General features: G+C 37.6%; 2 protein-coding genes across 3 annotated transcripts in view; one reads left to right on the forward strand and one right to left on the reverse strand.

Moving 5' to 3' along the window:
- Positions 1-8: 8 nt before the first annotated feature.
- LOC107595543 (MORN repeat-containing protein 5-like) overlaps positions 9-27,167 on the reverse strand; it is a 30,837-nt gene continuing 3,678 nt past the window's right edge. Inside the window, exons 5-6 of one of the 2 annotated variants that reach the window (XM_016285972.1) lie at positions 16,327-16,420; positions 9-161 (exon numbers count right to left, since the gene is read on the reverse strand). In XM_016285972.1, coding sequence (XP_016141458.1) covers positions 149-161; positions 16,327-16,420 — 107 coding nt within the window. In that variant the 3' untranslated portion in view covers positions 9-148. Of the gene's footprint in view, positions 162-16,243; positions 16,421-27,167 lie in introns of those variants that run through there. The other variant, XM_016285973.1, reaches the window with a different exon arrangement.
- Positions 972-14,105, forward strand: LOC107595541 (LIM/homeobox protein Lhx6-like). The gene is made up of 7 exons (XM_016285968.1): positions 972-1,217; positions 2,858-2,979; positions 9,508-9,728; positions 9,816-9,916; positions 10,944-11,039; positions 11,139-11,313; positions 12,653-14,105. The coding sequence occupies exons 1-7, from the start codon at positions 1,068-1,070 to the stop codon at positions 12,730-12,732; spliced, it is 945 nt and encodes a 314-aa protein (XP_016141454.1). The 5' UTR covers positions 972-1,067; the 3' UTR covers positions 12,733-14,105.

Consider the following 27,167-nt stretch of genomic DNA (forward strand, 5'->3'; position numbering starts at 1 on the left):
TACAGTGGAGAAGTAGCCAACATGTTGCTCGATGTGAAAGTCCTCTAGGCTATATATCATCTCCTGCAGCCTGTAACATCTTCACCTTGAAGTGATATCGTGAGAATCAGGATCTGTTCTGAATGGTGTGATTCGCGGTCCATCCTCTTCACATGCCAAGTCTGCAGAGGAAAAATTAGATTTTAATTACTGCCATTAAAAATCAAATGTGCAATTCTTTGGGTGGCCCGTTGCTTTCTCTGATTGGCAGTTGAAATTGACACTCTGGGGTCCTCTTATCGCGAGCATTTCAAGCTATTTGTAATTGCAGGTAGTTTATTTTTTTCAGCTCCCTGGATTGCGTGGAAATACGATTATGGGAAAAGGCACGGGTTAAGTGTTGGGGGGGAGAAATCCAAATTGAAATCGCTTCATTAAAACAGCGGCTTTTGTCGCGAGGCTCTCAATGCACATTTAAAAGCGTTTTTATTGTTTTTGGACGCATATATAGAGCAGGGACCGTGCCTGACATGGAGCACTGTGGCTTGCCTGTGTTGTAGGTGATCTCTCCAGACTCGCACAGCACACCGGGAGCATCACGCTGCGTGGACGGACAGCACGGACGCGCGATGGTGAGTTTGCACGAGGAGCGATACTGCGCCTTCTTTGCGCCCCTGCGAGGTCAGAGTTCTGCTTTTAGCAGAAAAGGCCTTCAGCCACAACATAACACTCTTTACTGATGTAATGCACGTTGGTGGATTCTTTTAACTTGGACTTGTAAACAGATTTGATATTATTGCGCTTAGAGAACGCTTTAAATGTCACTGAATTTCCCCTACAGATGTTAGAAAATATTAAGTTAACACGACTATTACATGCTTTCCTACTTGAGAAGAGTTTCGATTTTCTTCATCAGTAATTACGTTCGAAAACGTTTTCAGTTTTACAGTGGGTTGATTTTTTTTCTTTTTTCCCAACAGAATATTCCTGTCAATAAAATAACCTTCTGAACGTCATACTTTCGAGTTTAATATTGATCTCTGTGGCTGTCGCAGTCGCAGTCTGACGGAGAATCTCACAGGTCGAACATGGAGAAAGACGACACGCGCTCTTCGCCCAGTCCGCCCTCGACTCCGTCCATCTGCTCGCCCGCGTCCAGCGCCTCCTCCGCGCCGTCCACCGGGAGGAACGTGTGCGCGAGCTGCGGTCTCGAGATCCTGGACAGATATCTGCTCAAGGTACGAGGGCGTGAGTGTGTGTTTGTGTCTCATGTGGCGAGTGAACGGACTTTTTCGTAAAATGCATGAAGACAAAATTAGTTGGAACGATTTAGTGTCGCCTGCTTTGTCGCTTTCGTTATTTTTTATGTTGTTTATTATTAATTATCTGTATTAGCTCTGCATGTTTGGGGTCTTATGCACCGCGGCCAATTTAATAGATCGAAAAATATAGGCTACTTAAAAGTCATTGACTAACTAATTGATTAACGTGATTTTGTCTAATCCTATGATGATAACTGATTTTTGATGAAACGCTTCAATAATAAAATTGGATACTTAATTTTACTAGGATACTAATTGGGTCTTATAGCCCTTATGTATGAATGAGTAGGCTACATATATATATATATATATAAAAAAAATCGCAATTTTATTTGTTTTATTGTACTTTCTACAATGTTTTTATTTGTATTTTTAGCTGGGGTCAAACTGATCAGAAGCAGAAACGTTAGGCTATTAGATCCAGTCATATTTCTGGAGAAAAAAAATGCATGCCAACTTTGATATAACAGATGGGTTCAGGTTTCTGTAATGTCTGCATGTGTTTTGGTTTGGTCAGAGGAGCATAATATAATAATGTGAAGGGGAAAAGAGGTTAATTTCGAATTTGCTGTTATTTTTACACATCGTATAAAAAGTCAATCTCAGCAGAACATGATGGATGCAAATCCTGCGAGTATTTATTTTTCACCTCCAGATAGGCCTATAGATTTAGATTCTTCAACGAATAAATTGTCTGCATTTTGCTTTCTAAAAACGAGCAGCCGTTTTTTAGTGGAGATGCTGACAGGATCGCTGTGCATGTGCTCTCGGCATGCTTGGCTTTCAGGAAGTGCGTGTGTTGCGTGAGTTGCGTGTGTTGCGCGTGAGCACGCTCCCCCTGACCGTACTGTTTTGCTCTTTTGCGGAAACTAATAAAACTGCGTGAGTTTATTACAATTTATTCAGGATGAACGAATTTAGTACATTTTCCTTTTTCTCAGCTCTTGGGGTTTCATAGTCTGAGAACATAATTATACTTATTTTTTTCGACAGAATCTTTAAATAAATATTTCTAAGATGCACCTCCCGTGTAGCCTAAATGTTCCAAAGAAAACATGGCTAAATTCATCATTTTAAACCCCAAATAGGCCTATCTATAATTTACATTTAAAATTTTAATAATCACAAATTTCTAGACGGAATATGTTGCAAGTTTGATTAACATTTTTATACATTTTTTCCCGCTTGCAACATACAGCAAAATAGGCTGCTTAATGTGCACGCATCTGCATTTATACACCAGCGCAATGTTCACAAAATATGTGGCAGAATCTAATTTTAAATCACAACTTTAATTGTAAACAAACAAACCCATTTCCTATAGTAGCCGATCACATATTTATATGGCAGTCATTTTGAGACATATAGAAACACGTGTGTGCGCTTCGACTTCATTTTAATGCATGTTGACATTTCATTTTATAACACATGAACGATTAATTTAATGAAACGCAAAAAATACAAGTACATAAAGGTAGCCTTTTAAAAGAAGAAATATGCAAATTTCATTATTTTCAATGATTATATTTTCATGTGGGCTGTTCTGTTTGTTCCAGGTTAATAATCTGATCTGGCACGTGAGGTGTCTGGAGTGCTCGGTTTGCAGGACGTCGCTCCGTCAACACGGCAGCTGCTACATTAAAAATAAGGAAATCTTCTGTAAAATGGATTATTTCAGGTAGGGTAAGTTTTTCACTTTCTGTCCTCAGAATGATCAGGTGCGCATATAAACGAAATACTGCGTAATTGTTTATGGTTGAAAATGCCTTGCGTGAGTGTGGCGTGTTAGGGTTTAATGCTAAAAATACGATTTTTTTGTTCATTTTTATTTACTTATTTTATTTTTGCTTAAAAAGTAGCGATCTAATGTTTCCCACAACAAATAGCCGACATATAATTATACTACGCCGTGTGTAATTTAGTTAATTTTCCAGTGATAAATTCAGTGAAAAAAGACCTCGTACTTTAAAATATCGCTAACATCATAAAACGTCATACTATTTGTAGTTAATTTATTCATAAGTTAGACAATTTTATACTTGTCTGCTCTAAAGCTCCATTAGAACTGCGTTTTATATTATAATAGTAAACAAAAAGAATTGATCTGAGACCAAAATAATAACGTTGTAGCTTATTCTAAGTAAATATTTTACAACTTAAAATACTTTAATTGGTGTTTCTGATTCAGTCATATTAAATCATACATTTAGATGTTACCACATAAAGCACATTATTGCTGTGTGCAATATATATATATATATATATGTCAATAGTAGTATTGAGAGGTATAAATAGTACTTGATTATTAGTAGAGTTAAATTGGCCAATATTTCCTTGTATGCAACTGAATAGTGAAAGAAATCAAACACAAGTTACATAATTCAGTCTCAGAAGTATCGAGCTCTGGGTTCGATCCAGTAATATGCTGATGGGAAGGGATGGAGGTCTGACAGGGAAGCTTTGCATTGAGGCTAGAAGGGCTGCGATATGGCATGATTGCAGAGCACTCAGCAAGGCCTGTGAATGGCAGTGTGATATTGGCCAGCCTTCCCTGCTTATTGCCCGTCAATGTGAATGACTGGCCCCTTTAAAGTCAATGCTGTGTTGCAGGAGAGGGTTTGTTTTCTACGTTAAGGCCAATAATCTGAAGAGATGCTCCACGAGATGGTGCATCAATGCCATGATCTTCACTGAGCGGTTGTGTCGAGTCTAGGGCGTCAGGATCTCTCAAGCTGTTTAATCCACAAGAGATTACAAAACTCTGAGAACTTTGGCACAGAAGATGTAGAAAGGAATGCAAGAAAACGCCACAAAGTGGATTACGTTATAAATCTTATTATTATGGACAAACCCATATTCTGAAGATGGCGAGTTGCGGTTTAGTACAATAGAAATCTGAAATGACGGCAGTTAAATGAAATGGACAAGGGTTTTACAAATTCTCCCAAACGATTAGTAGTATTGCATTAGCATAAATATGCGAACAATATTCATATTTCTTTTAACTGACCTTGAAATTTAAAGTGTGATTTGTAGCTTGTAATAGTTATAGAAAACGAATAAATAAAAGAAAAAGATACATTCAGATAAATTGGATACTGGAAATGAGCATTTATTTAATTTTCCAGATGTTTGAAATAGCTATATATACATACAAAAAGTTTTAACTGTATTTTATTTTATATATTAATGTGATATTAAAAATATGAATATGTGTATCATTGTTCCTTGACAGTTTTGTATGTCAAAGCAGCAACCTTAGGGGTTTATGTTGATTTTGGCATAGCAAAATACAGCCTCAGATTGAAGCGTTTTTCCCTAATTATCTGAGTTAATCAGGAAACGTAATCGTATATATTGTTAATGTTTTTTTTGACATGGAATCGCAGGAACATCCCCGGCAGCGAAATACTGATTGACTCGCATTTGCCTTCAAAAAGAGACAGTAATAGCTCCATGCTTGTGGAGTCGGTTCAGTGATCTGAAGTAGACTGAACATGTATTTTTCTCCAGTGGCATTGAAACATCCCTCTTGTCAAGTCTTCTGGAAATAGAAGTGTTTCTTGGTTTAAGTGGATTTCACCTTTTTTTTTTGTCTGTTTGAGTCTTGATACCCATTTATATATATTTTATATAAAGAGGTTAAGATCATAACCACTAGCAGTTAGCAGAACGCAGCATTCGACATAATTGCTTGCAACTAATTCTGTACATTTATCTCCACACTCTTAAAAATAAAGTTCTTTATTGGCATCGATGGTTCTATAAGGAACCTTTAACATTCATGGAATCTTTCCATTCCTCAAAAGATTCCTTATAGCGGAAAAAGGTTCTTTAGCTTTTTAAAATGTTCTTCACACTGAGAAAAAAATGGTTCTTGTTCACTGATAGGTTCTTTGAGGAACCAAAAATGGTTCTTTTAATGCATTGCTGCAAAAAAATTTTTTTGCAACCTTCATTTTTAAGAGTTATTTATTTATATAACTGGACATAAATTTATCCGTAAACTGGTTTTAAGTTTAGATGTCATGCCACACGGTTAAATTATTCTATGAATCGGTTTGATTAGAAATAATTAGTTTTCTTTGTCCATTGACATAATAAGTAGACTTGTGATTGGTGGACCTGTAGCACAAGCTCATGAACACATTGCCATGTTTGTATTTGGCAGCTGGATTGTTTCGCTGGTGCTGCACAACACTAATAGAAGACGGCCATCATATGCTTGGAAGAAAAAGGATCTCCATTGATTTCTTGCAAAAAAAAAGAAAAGAAAACATAAGGAGATATGTTTCATTTGTGTTAGTCTCTCATCTGGGCCAGATTGACAGCTGCTCTAATAGAGTGTAATTACAGGAAATCAAAGTGGGTTTGCTGTGTATGCGAGGGGTGGGGGGGCAGATCTGGCGGTAAGGGTCAGAGCCGAGACTGTACCTACACTAAAAAGAAACCACCACAAAGGCATGAGCATCAGGCCACACAGGAAGTCAGAGGAGGCTGTTAATCAGAGGAACCAAAGGATAAGGACAGGGTGATGGAGTACGGCGGTAACCCGAGTGGGTTTGTGCGGAGCTGCGATCGCTAGATTTGGAAGAGATGATGTACTGTATGCGCGTACAGGGCTCCTTGTGTTTAAATGCAAACAGAAGTAAACAGAGCTTGTGTAACTCATAACTTGGTGGAGAATGCAGGAAATTATACGAGTGACTGAAATTACAATGGCAAAATGAAATGTTTTTTTCTTCTTCTGGTTAACAGAGGAAAAAATGGTTTCAACATATGGATATGTTTGAGAATAAAAAATAAAGCGAAAAATATTTTTTCTGTGGATAGGTCGCTAGGTTGTCTGAAACCTCATAGTATCTGCTAGGTACTACATTTGGTTAGATTTTTTGGCTGTGAACATTCAAAAAGTATGTTTTATATAGAATAAATGTTTAGCATTAATACAATTCGGACATCTGGCGTGTTGGTACTGTCATGTGACCTACGACGTCAGTTGCGTCGCTTCACGGTCATCCACGAATCCTGTCCCATGGCCTCATGGGATAGTCCATCGAATGCACACTTCAGAAACTCGACGGAATTAGTAGTTTATTCAGGTACTGTTTTTCGAATACTATAAATTTGGAGGTACTACTTTTTTCACATACTATTTAGTGTGGAAGTAGGCTTTTTCAATGCGTTTTTTTCGAAGGGGCCTGTGTGAATTTCTTTCTTATGTTGAACACAAAAGAAGATATTTTGAAGAATGTGATTACCAAATAGTCACTGGTAGCCACCGAGTTTCATAGTATGAAAAAAATACTGTGGAAGTTAATGGCTACCAGCAACTGTTTGGTTAGACACATTTTTCAAAATATCTTCTTTTGTGTTCAGCAGGAGAAAGAAATTCATACAAGTTTGTAACAACAAGAAGGTGCACGAATGAATGAAATTACATTTTTTTTTTTTTTTTTGCAAACTAGATATAAGTCTCTATTATGCTTTCTAGATATGTCTGACATATGTCTACCTTGTTTCTCGGACAGTTTAGTCCACCAATGCAAACGCTAAGGAATGGAAAAGCATACCTCAGAAAGTCGTAAGATTTGCGGTATTATTTATACCTGTTGCACAAGCAATGGAATGGGACGAGTTACATACCAAATTCATGGTTCAGGGTTTTGAAAAACCACCATGAGCAATAGTAATAGTGATGCTCGCCGTAGCAAACAACACTAATATGTCTCTGAGAGGGAGATTTCCCCCAGATTATAATACTCCGAGAGTATATCAAATTTAATCTACCGAATTTCTACTTCCACAAGCTTCTCTTTTCCAGCCAAAGGTGAATTCCTTCGATGCTGAGGGAAACGCTTTGCGGCTGCCGGAATTTTTCCCGGCGAGTTATGATCTGCCGCACAGAAATAAATCCAGAATAAGCACAACAACGCACAATCAGACGTGCGGCAGATCTGAACAAAAACAAAACCCCCTTAAGATCTTTATGGCTTTTCTGAAAGGTTTTGCGGTAAATGAACTGCCATGACAGATTACGGCTCCGTTCCACAATGTTTCTCCTCTAAACACACGTCTGAAATGCATCATTACTCAAACGTTGTATTCTTTGTCTGGAATGATGCTGTCAGAATATGGTGTGCAGTGTACACAGAAAGCCCTTTGAATGCTTTTTGCAGGCATTAATACGTGAGGTGTGTTTTATGTGTCGATACTTTGCACTTAAGTGGACTGTAAATATTTTATTTTTATTCAGGTTTGTTTTTGCTTCTTGGCTCATCCTGCTCAGGTGCTGATTGGCACAGACAAATTATTATACACACACACACACACACACAAGTGCCGGTCCAAGTTGCCTGATTTGTTGAACCCCGTGGGGCTCCCTGGTGGGCTATGATGTCATTTCCAGCGGATGAACGCCCCGAGGGCCCCACTGTGGGACTTTCGGGGCCAGTGTCATCATTCTTCAGTAGCATTGGGAGAAACATGCATGGCTATCTCGATATCCCGTATTTCTTTGCAGTCGGAGGAGGTTGTGTGTGACACTTTGTTTACACAAGGGCTCCCAATGACAGAGGTGGAGGGGGGGGCTCAGATTCAGGCCAAAAAAGGGCCGTGCCTGGCCATCTGCAGAGCATTAGTCTCTTCTAGTCCTCTCAACACTGAAACTCTCTTTGGTCACCAAAATGTGATGTCTGGGTCAAAAAACAAAAAACTGCATGTTCAACCCCGTCCAGTCAAAATAACACTTCATTATGGCAGTACTCGCTGTTGGTTTGTATCGCCACAGGGTTGTTTATCAAGTCCTGTTGATAGCAGGATAACAGAAGAGGTGCTATAAGCAACTACACGGCCATACGGCTGCTGAAAATGCAGGGCTGAATTAAATATGGAATATGTATGTGGTTTACAAATCACAGTTGGCTGAGAATGTGATGATTAACATCAGCAGTAACATCAATAACATGCAGTAAATTAACTCAATTTCTGCATCAACTTTGCAGTGTATTGTATAATTAGATAGAATTGAACAGATGAAAAACAGAAAAGGCCAATCACAATGTAGTGTGCAGACAATTGCAATAAAGAGAACCAATCGCCTTCGCAAATATCTGAGTGACATCATGGTGAATGGCAGATATTCTAGTAATGTCAGTGAATAAATAAATAATCAAACAAACAAACCGATAGATAGTAAAATAATCTGGCATTTAAAAAAAAGTGTAGTTGATTAAACAAAACTAAAAGAAAAAATTAAATGATCCAGAATTTTAAGTATGTAAAATAAGCAGGTTCAGGTTCATTTATTGCAAACAATTCTCTATTTTTAAAAGTTATATATATTTATATATATATATAGAGAGAGAGAGAGAGAGAGTAAAATTTATTGCAGAAAATGTTTGATTAATACTAACCTGTAAATTCACTTGAAAATACATTATATATTAATGAATTGTTATATATAATAATTGTTAATTATAATTATATACATTTTTCAATTGATATAAGTAAAATATATTGTTTAATATTATATATATAATACTACACGCTAATTATATATATTTTTAATATATAGTTTAATATTATATAACATATTTAACAATGTTATATATATATATATATATAATAAACTAATTTGATAGATTTTTTAATGATTAAAATATAGTTTAATATTGTCATATATATTAAACAAGATAATATATCACCACCCCGCCATTATTAATTTACATATGTGTATAAATTACAAACCCTTTGTCCTTTACACAAAAGAAAAAGTGGAGGTGCTTTAAAAATAGACAATCTTACATGTATTGCGCACTTTGTTGGATAAAATCATGAGTTTATGGATCCTATCAGCAGTTTATCAGCAGATATTTCCTGTCGACCTGCGGTTCAGAGAATTACTCGTGGTTTGTTTGTGCTGAGAGTTTTACAGCCGTGTCTGACACGCTTAGCGGTTATCTTTTGGACACGGTTCAGCCTATATCTATATTCTATCTTCTGCCAGCGACGGCTTTCTGTGGAGAGCAAATACCTGTTTCACTGGGAAATTGACTTCTATTACGTATACAGAACAAGAAGCAAAATGCACAAATGCGTCTATCGTTATATACTAGCTTATGGGTTGTAATACTAAGCACATGCGTAACATGTTTTATTGTTTACTGAGTAAGTATTGATTCTCAAGCCCTTCTCTGTCTCACAGTAGGTTTGGTACAAAGTGTGCCCGCTGTGGCCGGCAGATCTACGCCAGCGACTGGGTACGGAGAGCCAGAGGCAATGCCTACCATCTGGCCTGCTTCGCCTGCTTCTCCTGCAAACGGCAGCTGTCCACAGGCGAGGAGTTCGGGCTGGTGGAGGATAAAGTACTTTGTCGGATCCATTACGACACAATGGTGGAGAACCTGAAACGGGCCGCTGAGAGTGGTACGTGTGTTTCAGATGCATTTCACTTTAAGTCTCCTTAATCTGAAAAGTTTTGGTTTTAACCACTTTTCCCGGGTTTTTACGCAGGAAGCGGACTCACTCTGGAGGGGGCGGTGCCGTCAGAACAGGACAGTCAACCAAAACCGGCTAAAAGGGCACGAACGTCCTTCACTGCAGAACAACTGCAGGTAAGATGATCAAACAGTGTCTGAAATGAGGAAGCAAACCCTCTTTGTGGTTATGCCTTTGTCCAATCTGAATTCATATTTCAGTTCCATTTAATGTTTTAAACACATCTGAAACCGCACTATCAGCAAGCAACCAATATTATAATATTAACCCTACTGTATCATATTTGATACGCACATTTCTAAGGTCTCTAAATGATCAACATGATCTTGTTCACAGTCTACTTCATGCTTTATGTCGTCTGATCGATCGTTTATTCTTAGCAAGTAAAAGGCCTTTTAGAATAAGACCTCCAGGTTGTGGTTCACGAGTCTTTTTGCTTTGAAATCGTTACTGATTTTATCAAGTAAACTTAAGAATAATTTATATTGTTAGTATTTCAAGACAGACACTTACTGGACTGAAGCAACTTAGGTTAACTTGATTATCCAGGTATCACTTTTTAGAAAAATCATGTTAAAATATGAGTATTATATATGATCATCAGACTTTTGAGGAATATTTATTTGTTCATTTCTCAATCATCATTGTATTGCATTGCAATATATGTTTTGAAACTACAGAGCTTTGATAATCAAACTAAGCATTTAAATATCATCTTACAAAGACATTATTTGGGAGATCTAGAGTGAACACTGATATTCATATGCATTTTATGCAAGTAGTCTGATATACTGTTATAAATATCTCACTAATTTACAAGATATGATCATTTTTTTAATCTAATTTTTTGGCCATGTACATAACAACCCTGCACAAAATTGCACTTTTTTTTTTTTTTTGTATGAGCTCCATATTCTCAATATATCATATTGCATGAGCCATAAAAAAGCCTAATGAATCAAATATGATACTCAACAAAAAACACACATGCAAACTCTGTCTAAAGTTTCAAAAAATATTTGAATTTCATTTATAATTATAATTTGTAATTAAACTGTTGATATTATTTTTAACATATTTACAAATATGCATGTCCCTTCAGTAAATGAGCTCATGTTAATGTGAGACTTGTTGCATGCACAGGTAATGCAGGCGCAGTTTGCACAGGACAACAACCCTGACGCTCAGACCCTGCAGAAGCTGGCAGACATGACAGGACTGAGCAGACGAGTCATACAGGTGACGGAACTCTCTTAATGTTCCCTTAGTGCTTCATGCTTCCATTCAAATGCAATAAAAAGAGACGGCTTCTCTTGACAGTTGGTTGTATTTTCATAGGTTTGGTTTCAAAACTGCAGAGCGAGACATAAAAAGCACACTCCACAGCACAGCGGTCCACCTCAAGCTCACCCGCAGGCCCGCATGCCCCCCTCGCTGCCCGACGAGCTGCATTACTCCCCTTTCGGCACTCCTGAGAGAGCACGCATGGTGGCCCTGCATGGGTACATCGAAAGTGAGTGTTTCCTCAAGAGCTGCTGTCATTAAAGCCAAAGGGAAATCAAACTAATTCAATGCCACTTTTCATTTAAATTATGGATAATAATATAAAATGCTTATAATAATAATAATAATAATAATAATATATTTATTTTAGGTAACACTTTATTTTAAGGTGTCCTTGTTACACATGTTACATGTACTTACTATTATAAGCAATTAATTATGCATAATTACATGCAAGTAACCCTAAGCCAAACCAAATCCTTACGGTGGCCCTGCACGGGTACATCGAAAGTGAGTGTTTCCTCAAGAGCTGCTGTCATTAAAGCCAAAGGGAAATCAAACTAATTCAATGCCACTTTTCATTTAAATTGTTATGGATAATAATATAAAATGCTTATAATAATAATAATAATATATTTATTTTAGGTAACACTTTATTTTAAGGTGTCCTTGTTACACGTTACATGTACTTACTATTATAATAGCAATTAATTATGCATAATTACATGCAAGTAACCCTAAGCCAAACCAAATCCTTACCCTAACCATATAGTAAGTACATGTAGTTAATTAATATTACTCAGTACTTATATGTATAATTACACTGTAACAAGGACACCTTCAAATAAAGTTGACACTTCTGGTCAAAAGTTTGGAATAATTACATTTGTAATGTTTTTGAAAGAAGTCTGTTATGCTCACCAAGGCTGCATTTATTTGATCAGAAATACAGTAAAAACGTAATACTGTTACGATTTAAAATAACTGTTCTATTGTAATATATTTTCAAATGTAATTTATTCCTGTGATCAAATTACTCCAGTCTTCAGTGTCACATGATCCTTCAGAAATCTTTCTAATATGCTGATTTGATAATCAGACAGTTGAAAACCGTTGAATTGCTTAATATGTTTTTGTGAAAACTGATAAACTACCATTCAGAGGTTTAGGGTAAGTAAGTACGTTTATTCAGCAAGGATGTATTCAATTGATCAAGTGACATAAAGACATTTATAATCTTACAGAAGATTTCTGTTTCAAATGAATGCTGTTCCTTTAAACTTCTTTATTCTTCGAAAGATCTTGAAAAAAACCGAATCATGGTTTCCACAAAAATATTAAGCAGCACAACTAAAATGAGAACACTGATAAAATATTTCTTGTGCAGCAAATCAGCTTATTCTGAAGGGTCATGTGACACTTTAGACTGAAAATTCAGCTTTAAAAGTAGCTTTTAAGTAATGTAGTAGTGATAAACAAACAAACCAAACTGGTTTTTACTTATGTTCTCTGATCTAAACATATGTAGATTAATATTATGTTGTGTTTATTGTGTTTTGGTTTCACAGGCCATCCATTCTCAGTGCTCACTACACAGAGCCTCCCTCATCAGGCCATGACGTTGCCGCAGCTCCCTCTCAGCCGCTAACACCCGCGCCTCGCACTGACCCCTGACCCCTTCACCCTGACCTCCTGCTCCAAACCTCAGAGGTCGGATCTGGCTGAAGGAGAGGGTCACGCTCCCTCTTGCTTTTGACCTCTGAACTCGCAAAGAGAGAGACTGTTTCCTCTCTGGTTTCATTGGACAGGATTGAACTCACCTGCATCTAGTCACTCTCGGTTAAGGAAAACCGCATACGTGACCTGTGAATTTAGGACTTTGTCACCAAGCCCAGGATCTGGACTTTTGGACAAAAAAAAGACTTGAGCACACACTGTAAAAGACTAGCGCTCTTGGTGCGTCCTCTCTTCTGACTGTCTCTTCTGACTCGTGTTCAGCGTTTGGAGACTCAAAAGGAATGTAAAGTTACCAGCATCGGTGTTAAACATTTAGATTGAAAAAGGCAAAAGCACAAGAAATGTGGATGGGAAATAAATGGCATAGGACCAGGTGGTAAGACAAATTTGATCTTTTTTTCCTTGCCGAAGCACACCACGATTGAACATGGAATCTGTACTAAGCCAGTGAAATGAATTTTAGCTACAGTTCAGTTCACTTTTTCTTGCTTTCTTGTTCTTACGCCAGTATGCAAAGCATATGCGTTTTCTTGGGCCTAAAAAGCCAGCAGGCTTGACTTGTCCACATATTTCAATTTAAAAAAATAATTGTACTTCAATTCCTTAAAGGCCTTAAAGTCCATCAAACATAACTGCAAATTGTTTTTGCAATTATTTTAACGACATCTTGTTTTGAAAGCAGATCGTTTTAGAAAAGTGAAATTGTTTCCTTTTAAATCCAGGTAAAGTGTTAAATAATAATTTCTATAGTTTAAAAAGATGTCAAAACCTTTTATATCTTCCCTAACATTTATTCTTTTCCAAAATGAATTTCAATAACGCCCGTCATCGCAGTTTACCTGCAATCATAGCCTACAAATGACACTGATCTTAGTGTCAAATCAAATCAAAAACAGTGCTCTGAACATTTTCTACAAAAAATGTAAAGAAAATATTAAACTTGAGGATCAAGAAGGGATTATCAATGACAAACAACAGTATTTTGTGCATAAGAGGAAGACTGAGACTAAAAAGAGCACTTGAGTAAATTGTAAAGATGGCTACATGTAAAGAAAATGTACATGTAATGTATTTTTATTTAAGCAGTGTCCTAACCTTATGTGGGAGACGAAAGTGTCTGTGTTTCATTGATTTCTTCATACATGTGTGCCGTATATGCCTCAGCTGTGACGAGGGAGCGGGAGTGTTGTATACTAACAGATAGGAGCTGTGTGCAGGTCTGAAACCGGGGGAAAAGTCTGAAATTGTAACTTAAATTTGAGAAATACATTCTTGTGTTCTGAATGGGGGACAAGGCCTCTAAATTCTTGTATTTATTATGGCAGGTAGCCTGTAAGCACTTTTCCCCACTTCCACATGTCTGTTTTGTAAAAAAAATAAAATAATTAACTATTTCTTTGGCTGTGCATCATTTATTTATTTTTTTTTTTAAATAAATGAAATTAATTAAAAAACTTAAATTATTAAATCCGATTACTGGATTTTTTTCCAGAGCATAAAAGCCTGTAAAGAACATATCTATCTATAGAATGCTGTATGTATGTATGTATTATACACATACATGCATAGTGTGTACATATATATATTATTATTTCAAAATTACTAAAGCACCAATTGTTAAATACTTCATGAATAATTCAAATAAAAATTGACAAAATAAAGTTAACAATGAATCAGAATATCTGTATAAAAGAAACTCAATATTACTTTTTATATATATTTTACACACTTATTTCTTGAAGTATACATCTAAATATGTTTCATTCACTGCCATGGTATTCCCAGCACAGTGTTTTTTGGAAGGGAACACTCTTTTATGACATTAAATGCAGATTGTATATCTGACTGTTATGATGACAAGTTAGGATAGACTATTATGGCATATACCAAATATTACAGAAAACCGATCATTCGAAAAGAATATCTAGATGTTTTTTTGTTGTTGTCACTTTCAGTGGTATTTTTGCCCTGAGCCCTGGTTAATTTCTGTCTCTGGTATAGATGCATGGGCCAGTGTTGGGTCTGTGTGCATGAGTGAAGCAGGAAGCAATCACAGGCTGATGGAGGAGCTGGCAGACCCTTCACGGGTCAGTGTGTGCAGTAATGACTCCATCACTGATTCCATCGCCATCACATACAGGAATTCCCTGTCAGTCCACATCACAGGAATGTTCTTGTATCCCGTGTTCTGTTTCAAAAGACCCACTGAGACATAATCTTTTACTAAACTATCCTCTCTTCACTCATGCACACACTTGTTTTTTTTTTTAAATGCAGATGATTTTGTATCACTTTTTTTTCTTTTCGTGCTGAGCAGGAATCTGACTCATTCACGTCATTAGAACACTGAGCTGTATTCAGTTGTTGAATGCTTTCGCAGTACTGGTCATTTGGTCATTTGCTTGGGCAGAATACAGCAATGATGTAACATTTCTTACTTTAGTTTGTACCCAAACCCACTATTATCTATTCAAACATCATTTTGTCTTTAAAATAAACTGTATGCAATGACTTTTAAAACCTAAACTCATTTAATGATATTTTACTCTTTTGTGGTTTGTTATGTAGCTGTTCAGTTGAGATATTTTTCACTTATAATAATAATAAAAAACAGAAAATAAAGCACAATTAGTGCTAATGCTAACTGTGTAATAATAATGCTAACTGTAGCCTATATTAAAACTTTTTTAAAAATATATATATATAGTACATCTAAAGCTTTTGCATATAGATATACTTATAACACTTAATGCAAATTCATGTTTTATTTCTATTTTACCATTAAGCATTCATATTACATGATTTCTGTGGGTTGCAGTTTTACAGATGTCAGTTTAGTGATAATCACTCATTTTGAAAGATATTTTTAATGTGATGATATTTACTTATCACTCTTACTATCACTTATTAAAACTCTTAGTTCAGTTTTGGAAAAGAAAAAAACATTGGCTAAACGAATTAATGTCATAAAGCTGCATTAATATGTCATTCGGATAAACGATGGCCTGTGTGTGTGTGTGTGTGTGGGTGTGTGAGTGTGTGGGTGTGTGGGTGGGTGTGTGAGTGTGTGAGTGTGTGTGTAAGTGTGAGTGTGTGGGTGTGTGGGTGTGGGTGTGAGTGTGTGTGAGTGCGTGTGTGAGTGGGTGTGTGTGTGTGTAAGTGTGTGTGTGTGTGAGTGTGTGTGAGTGTGTGTGTGTGAGTGAGTGGGTGTGGGGGTGTGTGTGTGTGTGTGTGTGTGTGAGTGTGTGTGAGTGAGTGTGTGTGAGTGAGTCTGTGTGAGTGTCTGTGAGTGTGTGTGTGTGTAAGTGTGAGTGTGTGTGTGAGAGAGTGTGTGTATGTGTGTGTGTGAGAGTGTGTGTGTATGTGTGTGTGTGTGTGTGTGTGTGTGAGTGTTCAGTTCAGTTTTGGAAAAGAAAACAGGATTGAGAAACGTATTAATGTCACAAAGCTGCATCAATGTGTCATTCATATAAACAATGGCCTGCCTGTGCGTGAGTATTCTCACTTCTCCTCCAGTGTGTTGCCTCTTGGACAGTGGCCAATGAACTCATCCCAGCTCTTCCTGCAGGTCCGCACGATCCACTCGTGTTCTTGGTCGTCTACAAGGGCAGATAATACATATTTCACTCATTCTGATAAAGAAAAACGCTTTCTAGATTCATAATAAAAGCAAAAAGTCTGCACGCGTAGCCTACAGCACACTTGTAAATGAGATACGTGCTATTTTTTTCTTTCGGATTGTTTGGTCAAAAATCGAGCTCCAAAAGGCATACGTCAAACTCATTCATATGCGGTTAAAGGCAATTTACATTTTTTACGTGCGGGATTAAGACAACAATTATGAAAATTCGCTCTCTGCAGCCTACTTCACGCGGCAATCAATCACTCCCTTTTTTTCTTCCCCTTCCCAGAGATGATTCCGCAACCAAAAACAGTGGATAATATACTGTTTTTTTTAAATGGTTAAAACTGAAAGGAGTTGCTAATTGCGGAGCGCGAGGTAGTTCTGCTGCTGGTGCTGAATGAGCGCGCAGCTGCACGCACTTGAGCGCTCACCCCCATGAACGTGGCGAACTGGGCCCATTGTTGAGAACAGGTCTTAAGCTCTCCTCTGATTGTCGGTAATTGCACGCGGTGGTCCTAAACGGCCTCTCCACGCGCCTCCCGCCACTTCTACCTGGCTCCCGCGCGCGGCAATTGAGACTTTTCCAGCACGCGACCGGTCCATTCTGCGACAGCTGCATGCTAACGTCTCACTTCATTCAGTCGCTCCCACCTCACGCTCTCCACATGGAGGTCACATTCGAGAGGAACATTTCATCACTATTTTAAGCCAATTAATACCTCCGTGGACGCTTTAACCAATGGCCGATGGACAAGGTCGGTCTACAATTACGTCTCGGTAAACGGGTTTTGGTAAATGGACTGAGTTCGCACGGTTATATTTGCACGAAATTAGCACCTCAGTACTTATTGTTTGCCTGGCATTCATGCACTTGTTAAATTCATAGGCGAATACAATCCTATTTCAGAGCGCACGTGTCACTCACATCAAATCAACTGCAAATAAATCAACGTCCGTATCAGTTTTCGAGGGCTTAAAGGGTCTGTAAATTATACTTCTGATATGTGATTTACATGACAGTAGTGTTTCAGATTGAACTGCGTTACAGGTAAGTCTGTATGTCCACCGTAGACCGAATAAAAGCTTACAAAAGCAAAGTTCTTATAATATAGCATATCAGCATCACAGCAGTGTAAATAGCTGCTGCCTTATTGGAAACAAGCACCACAACAAAATATATCTATAGGCCTGAATATTATTCCTGCTGGAAATGTAGTTATTTGTTAACAGGCCACAAGTCATTTTATTTCAGTGCAAAGTTCTGTCTTCTTGACATCTTTGGGCCAATGCACAATTTCATAAACAGTACAAGTCCTTATGGTCCCTTACAGGGTTCTCACGGTCATGGAAAAATTAATGTTCAAATAGTGTTTTTCAGTCATAGAACTTTCTGTTCTATACAAAATTTTAAGTGCAATTTCTATCAAATGTTTTTTTTTTTAATCCTTGTCCAGTAACCACAAATGATTGGAATAGTCATAAACCATTAACAATTGCACATTCATTGTGGGAATGCTGTTTAACAAACTGTCGTAGCCCTCAAACTTTGCTGAAATTCATCTCCTTGAATTTCCGTAACCCATAACCATCTATTCGTTTTCATTACTAATGTTTAGTTCCTTTTTCTTGCATTTTTGTTTTTAATTCTGATTTTCCCCTTATCAATTTATTTACTTTTTTCTTGTCTTTTCTCTACATTTTTCTTGTTTATGTGGAAGTCTTTTTATTCATAAGTACAATCCCTTTTTTTGGGAACTTTCCCAACATTTGCTCCCCCCCCCTCAGATTTATTGTAGTTATGTGCCTGTATTTTGTACAAAACACAAATTATGTATTTGTTTCTAATAATACTCAGTTACTTTTGTTTTTAATTCAGATTTTCCCCTTATCAATTTATTTACTTTTTTCTTGTCTTTTCTCTACATTTTTCTTGTTTATGTACAAATGCTCATGTACAAAACACAAATTATGTATTTGTTTCTAATAATACTCAGTTAATTGAGCCTCCTTTCCTCATGCTCATGTTTAGCCCTCACTCAGGTGGCCTAACAAATATGATACACAGTCTTCCATGATCAAAGCCCAGGAATCAGAAGGGAAGCAGTAATTGTACCTTGTTAGAAGGTGTTTATCTTAATCCTTAAAATACAGTCAAAAAGAAAAGTGTTTCTTTCCAGAGCTGCACTTTTTTCATTAATGGCTTTAGGATCTCTGATCATCTGAAATTATTCATAGGCTCAAGAAGCTGAGTGTGTGTATCCTCACCAGCTGGAGGATCATCTCCTGACAAGGTTTGATGTTACCTTAAAACAGTGACTAGTGGATAGAAGAACATGAACCTTTAGCAATTATCACAGAAGCAGGAAACCACTGCAAACCATATGACTGTACAGCTTTTGGCTTAAGTGAAGTTATGTGTTACCAAAGACCATGCGCTAAAACAAGACAAATAGTGTTGTTTAAAAAGCATAATCACTGTCAAATCTCCAAATATTTAACAGGATAGAGCAATATATAGCTTAATGCTAAACCAAGCAATACTGTTAGTATTTTTTATATTTTACTATTGTTTGTTCTAAATCTGTTATGCTATCTATTCAGAACTTCACTTCTCCTGCAGTGGTACTGATTGATACCCTCATATGATAACTAGATTTACAAGTTTTGCCTGGCAGACAATACAACAGCTAAAAACTTTCATAGACTAGAGATCTGAATCATATCTATAGAGACCAGAATATTACAGAAATTTGGGGTGGACTCTTTTTACTTTGGCCAGTAAGTAACCACCTAGCAACGACATAGCAATGCACTAAAAACCACCCAAACACTTTAGCAACCCCCTGACAACCACACACAACATCCACAGTGGAGTTCTGCATGGCCAATCAACACTCAGAAAACTATAAAAGTCATTTTTAGTATGAAAATAAACTGTGGATAGTATATGGTCCATACATTAGCATGCCTTGACAGGTCAATCAAATTTAATTACTGTAAATAGAGTCTATCAACCTCCTTTGCTCATTTACACGCAGTGTTATTAAAATTGGTTGTAAACAGGATTTCCAGTCATATCATAAACTAAACGCCTGCCTCCTACTGCCGGCTTGGCTCCAGGTAGTTTGCTACAAACGAGGCACCCTATATACTCCCTAAAGCCTATAATCCTGCTACCTCTGCTGGGCAAGGCTCATTACAAACGTTCTGTGTAATGACAGGCTTTAGTGATGCCCCCACTCATGTTTCAAAGCCTTTCTAGTCAGGAAGGAAACAGAGGAATCATCCCATGTTCTTACAGCAGTCTTCCAGGCAAACCTTCCTCTCCAGGAATCTTATAGAGGAAACTGGTATATAATGACAAATAGGTGTGTCATTATGGAATGATTTGGGTAATGTAATTAAAAGATTTTTTACATATTCAGAAAAGAAAAGTTCCTGTGCAAAAGATGACACTGTAATGCAAGGTGATTGTGAGTTGGTTACTTACTAGTCCAACTCAAAAGAGCCCACCTCCCAAGTCTCTATGCTGTTCTGATCCCTAGATATGGCTTGGGTTCTTCCTTTAATGCAAGTCACCAAGTAAAAAACAGGTAACTTTAGACTGGAGTACACTAGATGATTTTAGACCAATTTTTTAAGCATCATACACTAAACAACTGAAGATCACACACTACCAGACTTTCAATTCATTACAAACACAACAAACTCAGCTGGAGTTGGAGGTAAGTGTCGTTGAGTCAGTTAAAATGGGGCATCATACAATACAGTGTGTTCTGAAAGAAACTCAATATATCAAATACATTTGATATCCTCCGACTGGATGGGATCATAGTCTGAAGCTAAAAAATTCAAAGTGTGTGCCCATCATGCACTACAAGATGTCAACTCCAGCTGCCCAAAATCATCATACTGTCTCTGACATTTGGCTACTAGTAGTGACTCATCCAGACTTTAAACTGGGGCAAAAATATGGGCAAAAGTCATTTTGGTGTGTTCCAGCTCACCTCTCTTCAACCAGCTGCAAGATTTGAGGTATTGTTCAACACAAACGGTAACATGCCAATGTTGAATACTTGGGGTTGGAGGTTTAGAACAGACAATAGTGAAAGAGCAAATACCACTAACTATCAGTGGCGGCTCGTGGGTTTTAAAATAGAGAAGGCACACTAATTGTATTGGTCTGGGAATCCCTGATGATTATTATTATTATTATTATTATTTGCTTAACCACTTTAAAATGGCTTTTTGGTTGCTTTTAATCAGAAAACGTAATGAAAACGACACACATACAGCAAGATGATATAATTTCACTTACCTGGCCTATCACTTGAAGCAAACAGCCATCCCTTCTTAAAAGTCTGTGTTAAAAGAGCCGACTGCTGTAACGTTAGCCTATATCCAGCTTAGGTGTGTTCTCCCTTTATTTTTAATTTGTATATATACTGTTTGAATGACAGCTTGGTAAATCTGTTGGCATCAAATATTCAATATCGCTACTCATAAGTACTTGGTACATTATCAGCGCAGTGGGAGACGTTCAAACTAATATCACGTAATTTATGTCTCTATGATGATTGGTTGATATACCAGAAGGGAGGCTAGCCTCCCCTACGAGGTTTCTTTTTGCAACACTCCTCAGCGCTGAAAGTGAACATTCGATGGTGATTGGCTAATTTTTTTTACCAACGGAGGCACAAGAGCTCAGCTCTCCCCCGGCCTCCCCCTCCCCTTTTCTATCACCTAGCGGTTGTAATTACATCAGCAGATTCGGCATATTCGTGATAGAAAAGTGGCGCTTTCCAACTTCAGTAACATGTTATGGTATTACAGCTGTGACATTACAAACAAAGAATACACATTCTGAGACATGAATTGTGACTCCTCTGCCGAGCCGCCACTGCTAACTATGTAGCTATTATTATTTTGGTCATTTAAAGGGATAGTTCACCCAAAAATGAAAATTACCCCATGATTTACTCACCCTCAAGCCATCCTAGGTGTGTATGACATTCAGACGAATACAATCGGAGTTATATTAAATAATGTCCAGGCTAATCCATGCTTTATAATGGGAGTGGATGGTAGCCACTCCCTCATGAATGCGCGGACGACAGTTAGCGGAAGCTAGAGATTAAGGTTTATAAAGTTGTAAATAAATATGTATATTTTTCTTACACAAACGCATTGCTTCGCTTCAGAAGGCCTTTATTAACCCCCCGGAGCCGTGTGGACTTCGTTTATAATGGATGGGTGCAATTTTTTGGACATTTTGGGCTACCATCCACTCCCATTATAAAGCATGGATTAGCCTGGACATTATTTAATATAACTCCGATCGTAACCGTCTGAAAGAAGAATGTCATATACATCTAGGATGGCTTGAGAGTGAGTAAATCATGGGGTAATTTTAATTTCTGGGTGAACTATCCCTTTAAATGTTTTTTTGGTCATATAATTTTCTCTTTTTTTGAAAAGACAAGCCATATGGGTATACAGTTACTGTGCTTTGGTGTGCTTAGATTGAAGACAAAGGAATCTGGTCAACTAGGGCAGAACAGGACATATGGAGGAGACTCAGTCTGCCTTGTACCCATCTCAAGGGGCAGTTCTTCATGATCAGCAACCATCAGCAACCGCTGCTTGTAATAACCCACCCTCCCTGACTTCAAATGACCAGTGTGTTGAGATTCTTCAGGGATTCCTCCCATCTGCTTTTCTCGTGCTCTCCAACCAGCTTCAGAGTTGGCCTATAGCCTGGGCATTTCCGCAGACCTTCCTGTCCAGCCTGGGCTGCTGCTGCCTAGAATTGCCACCCCATCATGCCTACCTCCTGGATCCTACTGTTTCTCTGCCCCACAGCTGTAGTTGAATTTATCTCTCTTTCCTGTCCTCCCAAAAACATCCTCCCACAGGGAACGTGGTTCCTCTTCGTTTGCCTCTTCAGCGTTTGCGCCCTCTGTGATCCTTCATCCTGAAGGGAAGCTACTGGCAATAAATTCTGTCTTCACACCCATTTTGACAAATGCACCATCACCTCCAGGCGATAAAAATAAATCCATAGGATGCACAATATTCCATATTGTAATACGCTCCAGCGTAAGAATCGCCATTTATTTATGTTTTAATAGGAATTCCGCTATGAAGTCTATGTGAAAAATCTCTCAACTCCTGCTCCATGGGACTTAGTCAAGACATCATGTTTAATTGCCATTGGTCGGACAAACAGATAGCCAGCAAAAACTCTAAGCAGGACCAGGGATTTAAAGGGATAGTTCACCCAAAAAGAAAAAAAAAGAGCCATCATCAGCCACATGTCGTTCCAAACCCGTATGAATTTTCAGATTTTCACATTTTTTGGTGTTCCACAGAACAAAGAAACTCATGAAGGTTTGGAATGACATTAACTAATAAAAAAAATTTAAAGGTTGAGCCAATATTGTTATGTTGAGCAGTCATAACTGGTAACTATGGCTTACGTGATATGTCCACTTTATTGTAAGTGGCTTTGATTTGAAAGCTTCTACTTACAACATGAATGTAAATGCAAATGAAGTCTGTGATGTGGACTCTTGTGGAAGCGGGTGGGCTTTGGCTCTGGGAGTCATAACCAGGATGTGGTTTAATGTGACAGGTCTGCACTCTTGTGTAAGTCTCGGTCTCTGATGTTTGCTCTCACTTTCCAGCCGCATGTGGTAAGGATGTAATCCCAGAGGCCTGGAAATGATCTGATCTGAAGACTGAACAAGTACCACACTGACGCAGAGGTGACAGTGTGTTTGCTATCCCTGAATAGAGGCATGGAGTGACTGACACATGGAAATGTGTACGAATATACCAGGAACACAAATAATTGTCCAATGTAAAGACACATATCAGTGTAACTTGGAAGTTAAAGTTCAAAACACTGAGACTTTGCTAAGCTTTTCCCCCAGACATGTCCTGGTCAGGATTTCTACATTGCCTAAAATCAGAGGCGGACTTACCCATTAGGCAGAGGTAGGCAACCGCCTTGGGCCCCCAAAAGCCAAGGGCCCCCTAAAATGCTTTTCATCTACGAGATGCGCATTAAGCGCGGACACGCGAACGGTTGCTTTTTACTGTTTATCACCACGACAACCGTCTGCGTGTCCGAGTTAAACACACTTCTCGTGTATCCTGCTTGTAGCAAATGAAAATATCATGCATCTGAAACTAATTAAATATTGAGCAACAATGCGTATTATATGTTTATTGTTTTAAATGCTGCTTACTTATTCATAAGAACCCAAGTAGAGGACGCATACACAGTTTGGTTGATATAATCCTTAGGTGTGTAAATGTATAATTTCCTTTTCATTTTCATTTGAATTTGTAGTTAAAATAACTAAAATAAGTGTATTTCAAAGTTTAGAATTAGATAGCCTTTGGCACACAGGCTTACGCTGGTAACTCATCACAGTCATCAGTAGACTTTTCTCCTCAATATAGGCTATATTTTTTCACACTTTGCTCATTCTCACTAATTCAAGGTTTTATATGAATGAATGAAGGGACCTGACTGTCTTCAGAAAAATTTTCCATGGCATTTTCATTTTATCTGATAAAGTAGCATTTATGAGCGCAGCCAAAGTCCTTTTAAGACAAGTCATGTCACTCGGCGGACATCTTTGAAACGCCTCTCGGGCATGCAAGTGCAACTCCTATCTCTTTGAATGGGGAAACATTAAATTCTCCAAAACTGTTCACTAAGCTTACGATTAAATTTCATATTTGAAATCACCAAAGAAATCTGACAACAACTGTGTCATAAATGTTGTTACTTTTGCTCAAATAGCGTTATTAAAAGCTTATTTTTCAGGCTAGATCAGCCACTGCGCATGCACAGTCCTAAGAGCACTTCTCAGAACGCTGACTGTTTCTATAGCAACCGGGACTTCTAACGGCAGCTGCAGTGACGCGCTGACTTTACCGATTACCGATTGGCTGTTTCATTCAGAAGGCGGGGCTTCCTGCGATTGAGCGGCCATATTGAGCGTTGCATCTTTCCCCATTCAAAACTATATGAGTGACATGTCTTGGGTATTCTATTTGCTGCGTCCCAATTCGCCTACTTATACTATGCCCTAAAAGTATGTTCTCTTTTTGTGAAGAAAAAGTACATACTTTTGAGTATGTAGAAGAATAGTAGGCAAGCTTTGGGACATACTACTTCGTCATAGCTGCTTCATTAACAGATGCTCTGTTGCTTAGTTACGTGCATTCTGTCACTGTTTAAACTGCCCTATCAATCATCTTGTCACAGTTAACATCATCCACATTTCATTTAATTTGATTTCCTACCATATTGGAGAGAAATGAAGAGGCACGTTGATCTGCTAGTCACGGGTCTAGCATGCCGAGAACTCTGCTCATGTGTTTGCATAATGATGCATTTAAAAGTTAATGACCAAACGTATCATTATAAAAGCTCACAGTGTTGCTGCAGATGAAATATAACGTGGATAACATTAAATTTATATTTTTTTCATCAGGTTATTATTTATCACTCAAATCCGTTTATCTACCTGTCCGTTGGTCGCGTATATCCGCCTTGTTTGTAGTTTTTTAACACTTTTAATGCATGTTTGTAGTTCTAATTGAATCCTCGTCCACCGTGCAATGTGTTGTGGGCAATATTAGCCGTTAGAGTGTGCATCGATCTGCACTTCGAATTCTAACCGGAAGTAGTAGACCATCCGGGAATCTTTGGCATACTTTTTTAAACATATTATGATTTGTGACATACTAATACTATTTAGGACGGATAGTATGCGAATTGGTACGCAGCAATAGTCTTTGGCGCAGCACTGCTTTGTTTGCAGTCATTTCCAGGGAAACCGCTGTATTTCTGATGTTCCAAAAGCACTTCCTGCTGGCAGAGAATCAAAGTGCATTTTCAATAATCACGTCTGCAGTTTTTGTTCAGACCAATGTGAAAATCCACCCACATAACCCCGTGTTAAATTAATATCATAATTTATACTTCCGACTCATCTCTTTTCTTTAAAAAATTGTTTAAAGGCTCAATTGTGAGGTTTATCATTTTATAATTTATTTAGTTTTTGTGAAAACTGTAAATCAATTGCTTTTTCATGGTCTAACAACATGAAAGAAATCCATTATAACATGTACATTAAAAATGTAAAAACATTGGACACAACTGTGGGACACCATTATGCAGCAGCAAGTACCACAACAAAAAAGGAACCTCAAGGCTAAATTTGTAAATGTGTGCAAATACATAAATACAATTATTCATATATTTTGCCTGGGGCCCTCAAATCACTAAATCCGCCCCTGCCTAAAATATCCAGGTTTTGGCTTTGTTTTGTGCTGCACAGACCAATTGGTGTTTGACATCAAAGTACTGAAAGCTATACAGAGTATGGCTCCTTATGCTTTCGAATCGCTACCGTGGTACCGATTGGTCTGTGCAACGCAGCACTGCTTCAAGTCGAACACACCTAATATGTACGCGCATTTGACATGTTATTTGTCAAGCTACTTTTCGATCATTAACTTCAGCAAGTATGAAAACAGAAAAACAAAGCCAAAACCTGGATATTTCAGGCAATATAGAAATCCTGGCCAGGACGTGTCCGGGAAAAAGAAGACCCTAGCTAAGCTCAAAAGTAATATCAATATTCTTACTAATAGTTGGTCTCAAAGCTAATAGATACAGACTGGCCACAAACACTAAATGGCTGGAGATTGTAACACTTTGTAAATGATGGGTGTTCTAATTCTACAGAAATCTACAGTGCTTTCTGCAAAGTTCTATAGGCAAAAAAAAAATCTGTGCCTGATGGCGACACATAAGGAAGAAAGAAAGACAAATTTTATTAGCGTCACCATGCTGCTACTATTCCTTTACCATGCACGGATCCTGTTTCTTAACAATATCAATAAACAGCTTCCAATTTACTCTGTTATGAGCTCTGCTTCGCAGAAGAAAATCTGTATGCATTTTGATACATAATTCTTCTGACATCTGTTCAGAATGTGTCTGTCTTCCTATGTTATAGTAACTGTAGATGTATGAAATAGTCATGCAAGCTCACAGTCAGACTGTGACGAAAGCTGGGGCTTCAGATCATGTTGCATGTAGTTGCTTTAGACAGTGTTTACCAAATTATGCATCACACAATACTGGAAAATACAGCAAACTGCCAAATAATTCCCAAGCAACCTTCCAAATACAGATACCTGTTTATAAGTGCAGGAAAAAATAGTGCAGCAGCTAAAGATGTGAGTCTGACACATGTATACATAGGCCAGTAATTAAAAAAAAAATGCAGATGGAATACATATAATCATATGTTTATACTCAATATGCAATATGGCATATTGATAATTACTGCAGATGAATCTATGTAAAACTAGCCAATGCAAACGAGTTGCTTCACAGAGCAACATGACATGCTAATCTTTCTGGGTTTATGCACATTAACACATTTGACTGGTTATGTTTTATGTGCACATTACAGAAACCAAACAAGCAAATATACCATAAAACATTATAGGTTACATTTATAGAATGTAATTCTACTATTTGGTAATGATGGTAATTATATTTTCATAATAAGCAAATAATAATATATCATGCACCTCTACTCAGACTGCAAAAATAAACGCTAGACTCTACACTACTGTTCAAATGTTTGGTAAGGTTTTTAATGTTTTTGAAAAAACAATTATTT

The sequence above is a fragment of the Sinocyclocheilus grahami genome, unplaced genomic scaffold (genome assembly GCF_001515645.1).
Source record: "Sinocyclocheilus grahami isolate Dianchi unplaced genomic scaffold, SAMN03320097.WGS_v1.1 scaffold204.1, whole genome shotgun sequence".
NCBI classification, from domain to species: domain Eukaryota; kingdom Metazoa; phylum Chordata; class Actinopteri; order Cypriniformes; family Cyprinidae; genus Sinocyclocheilus; species Sinocyclocheilus grahami.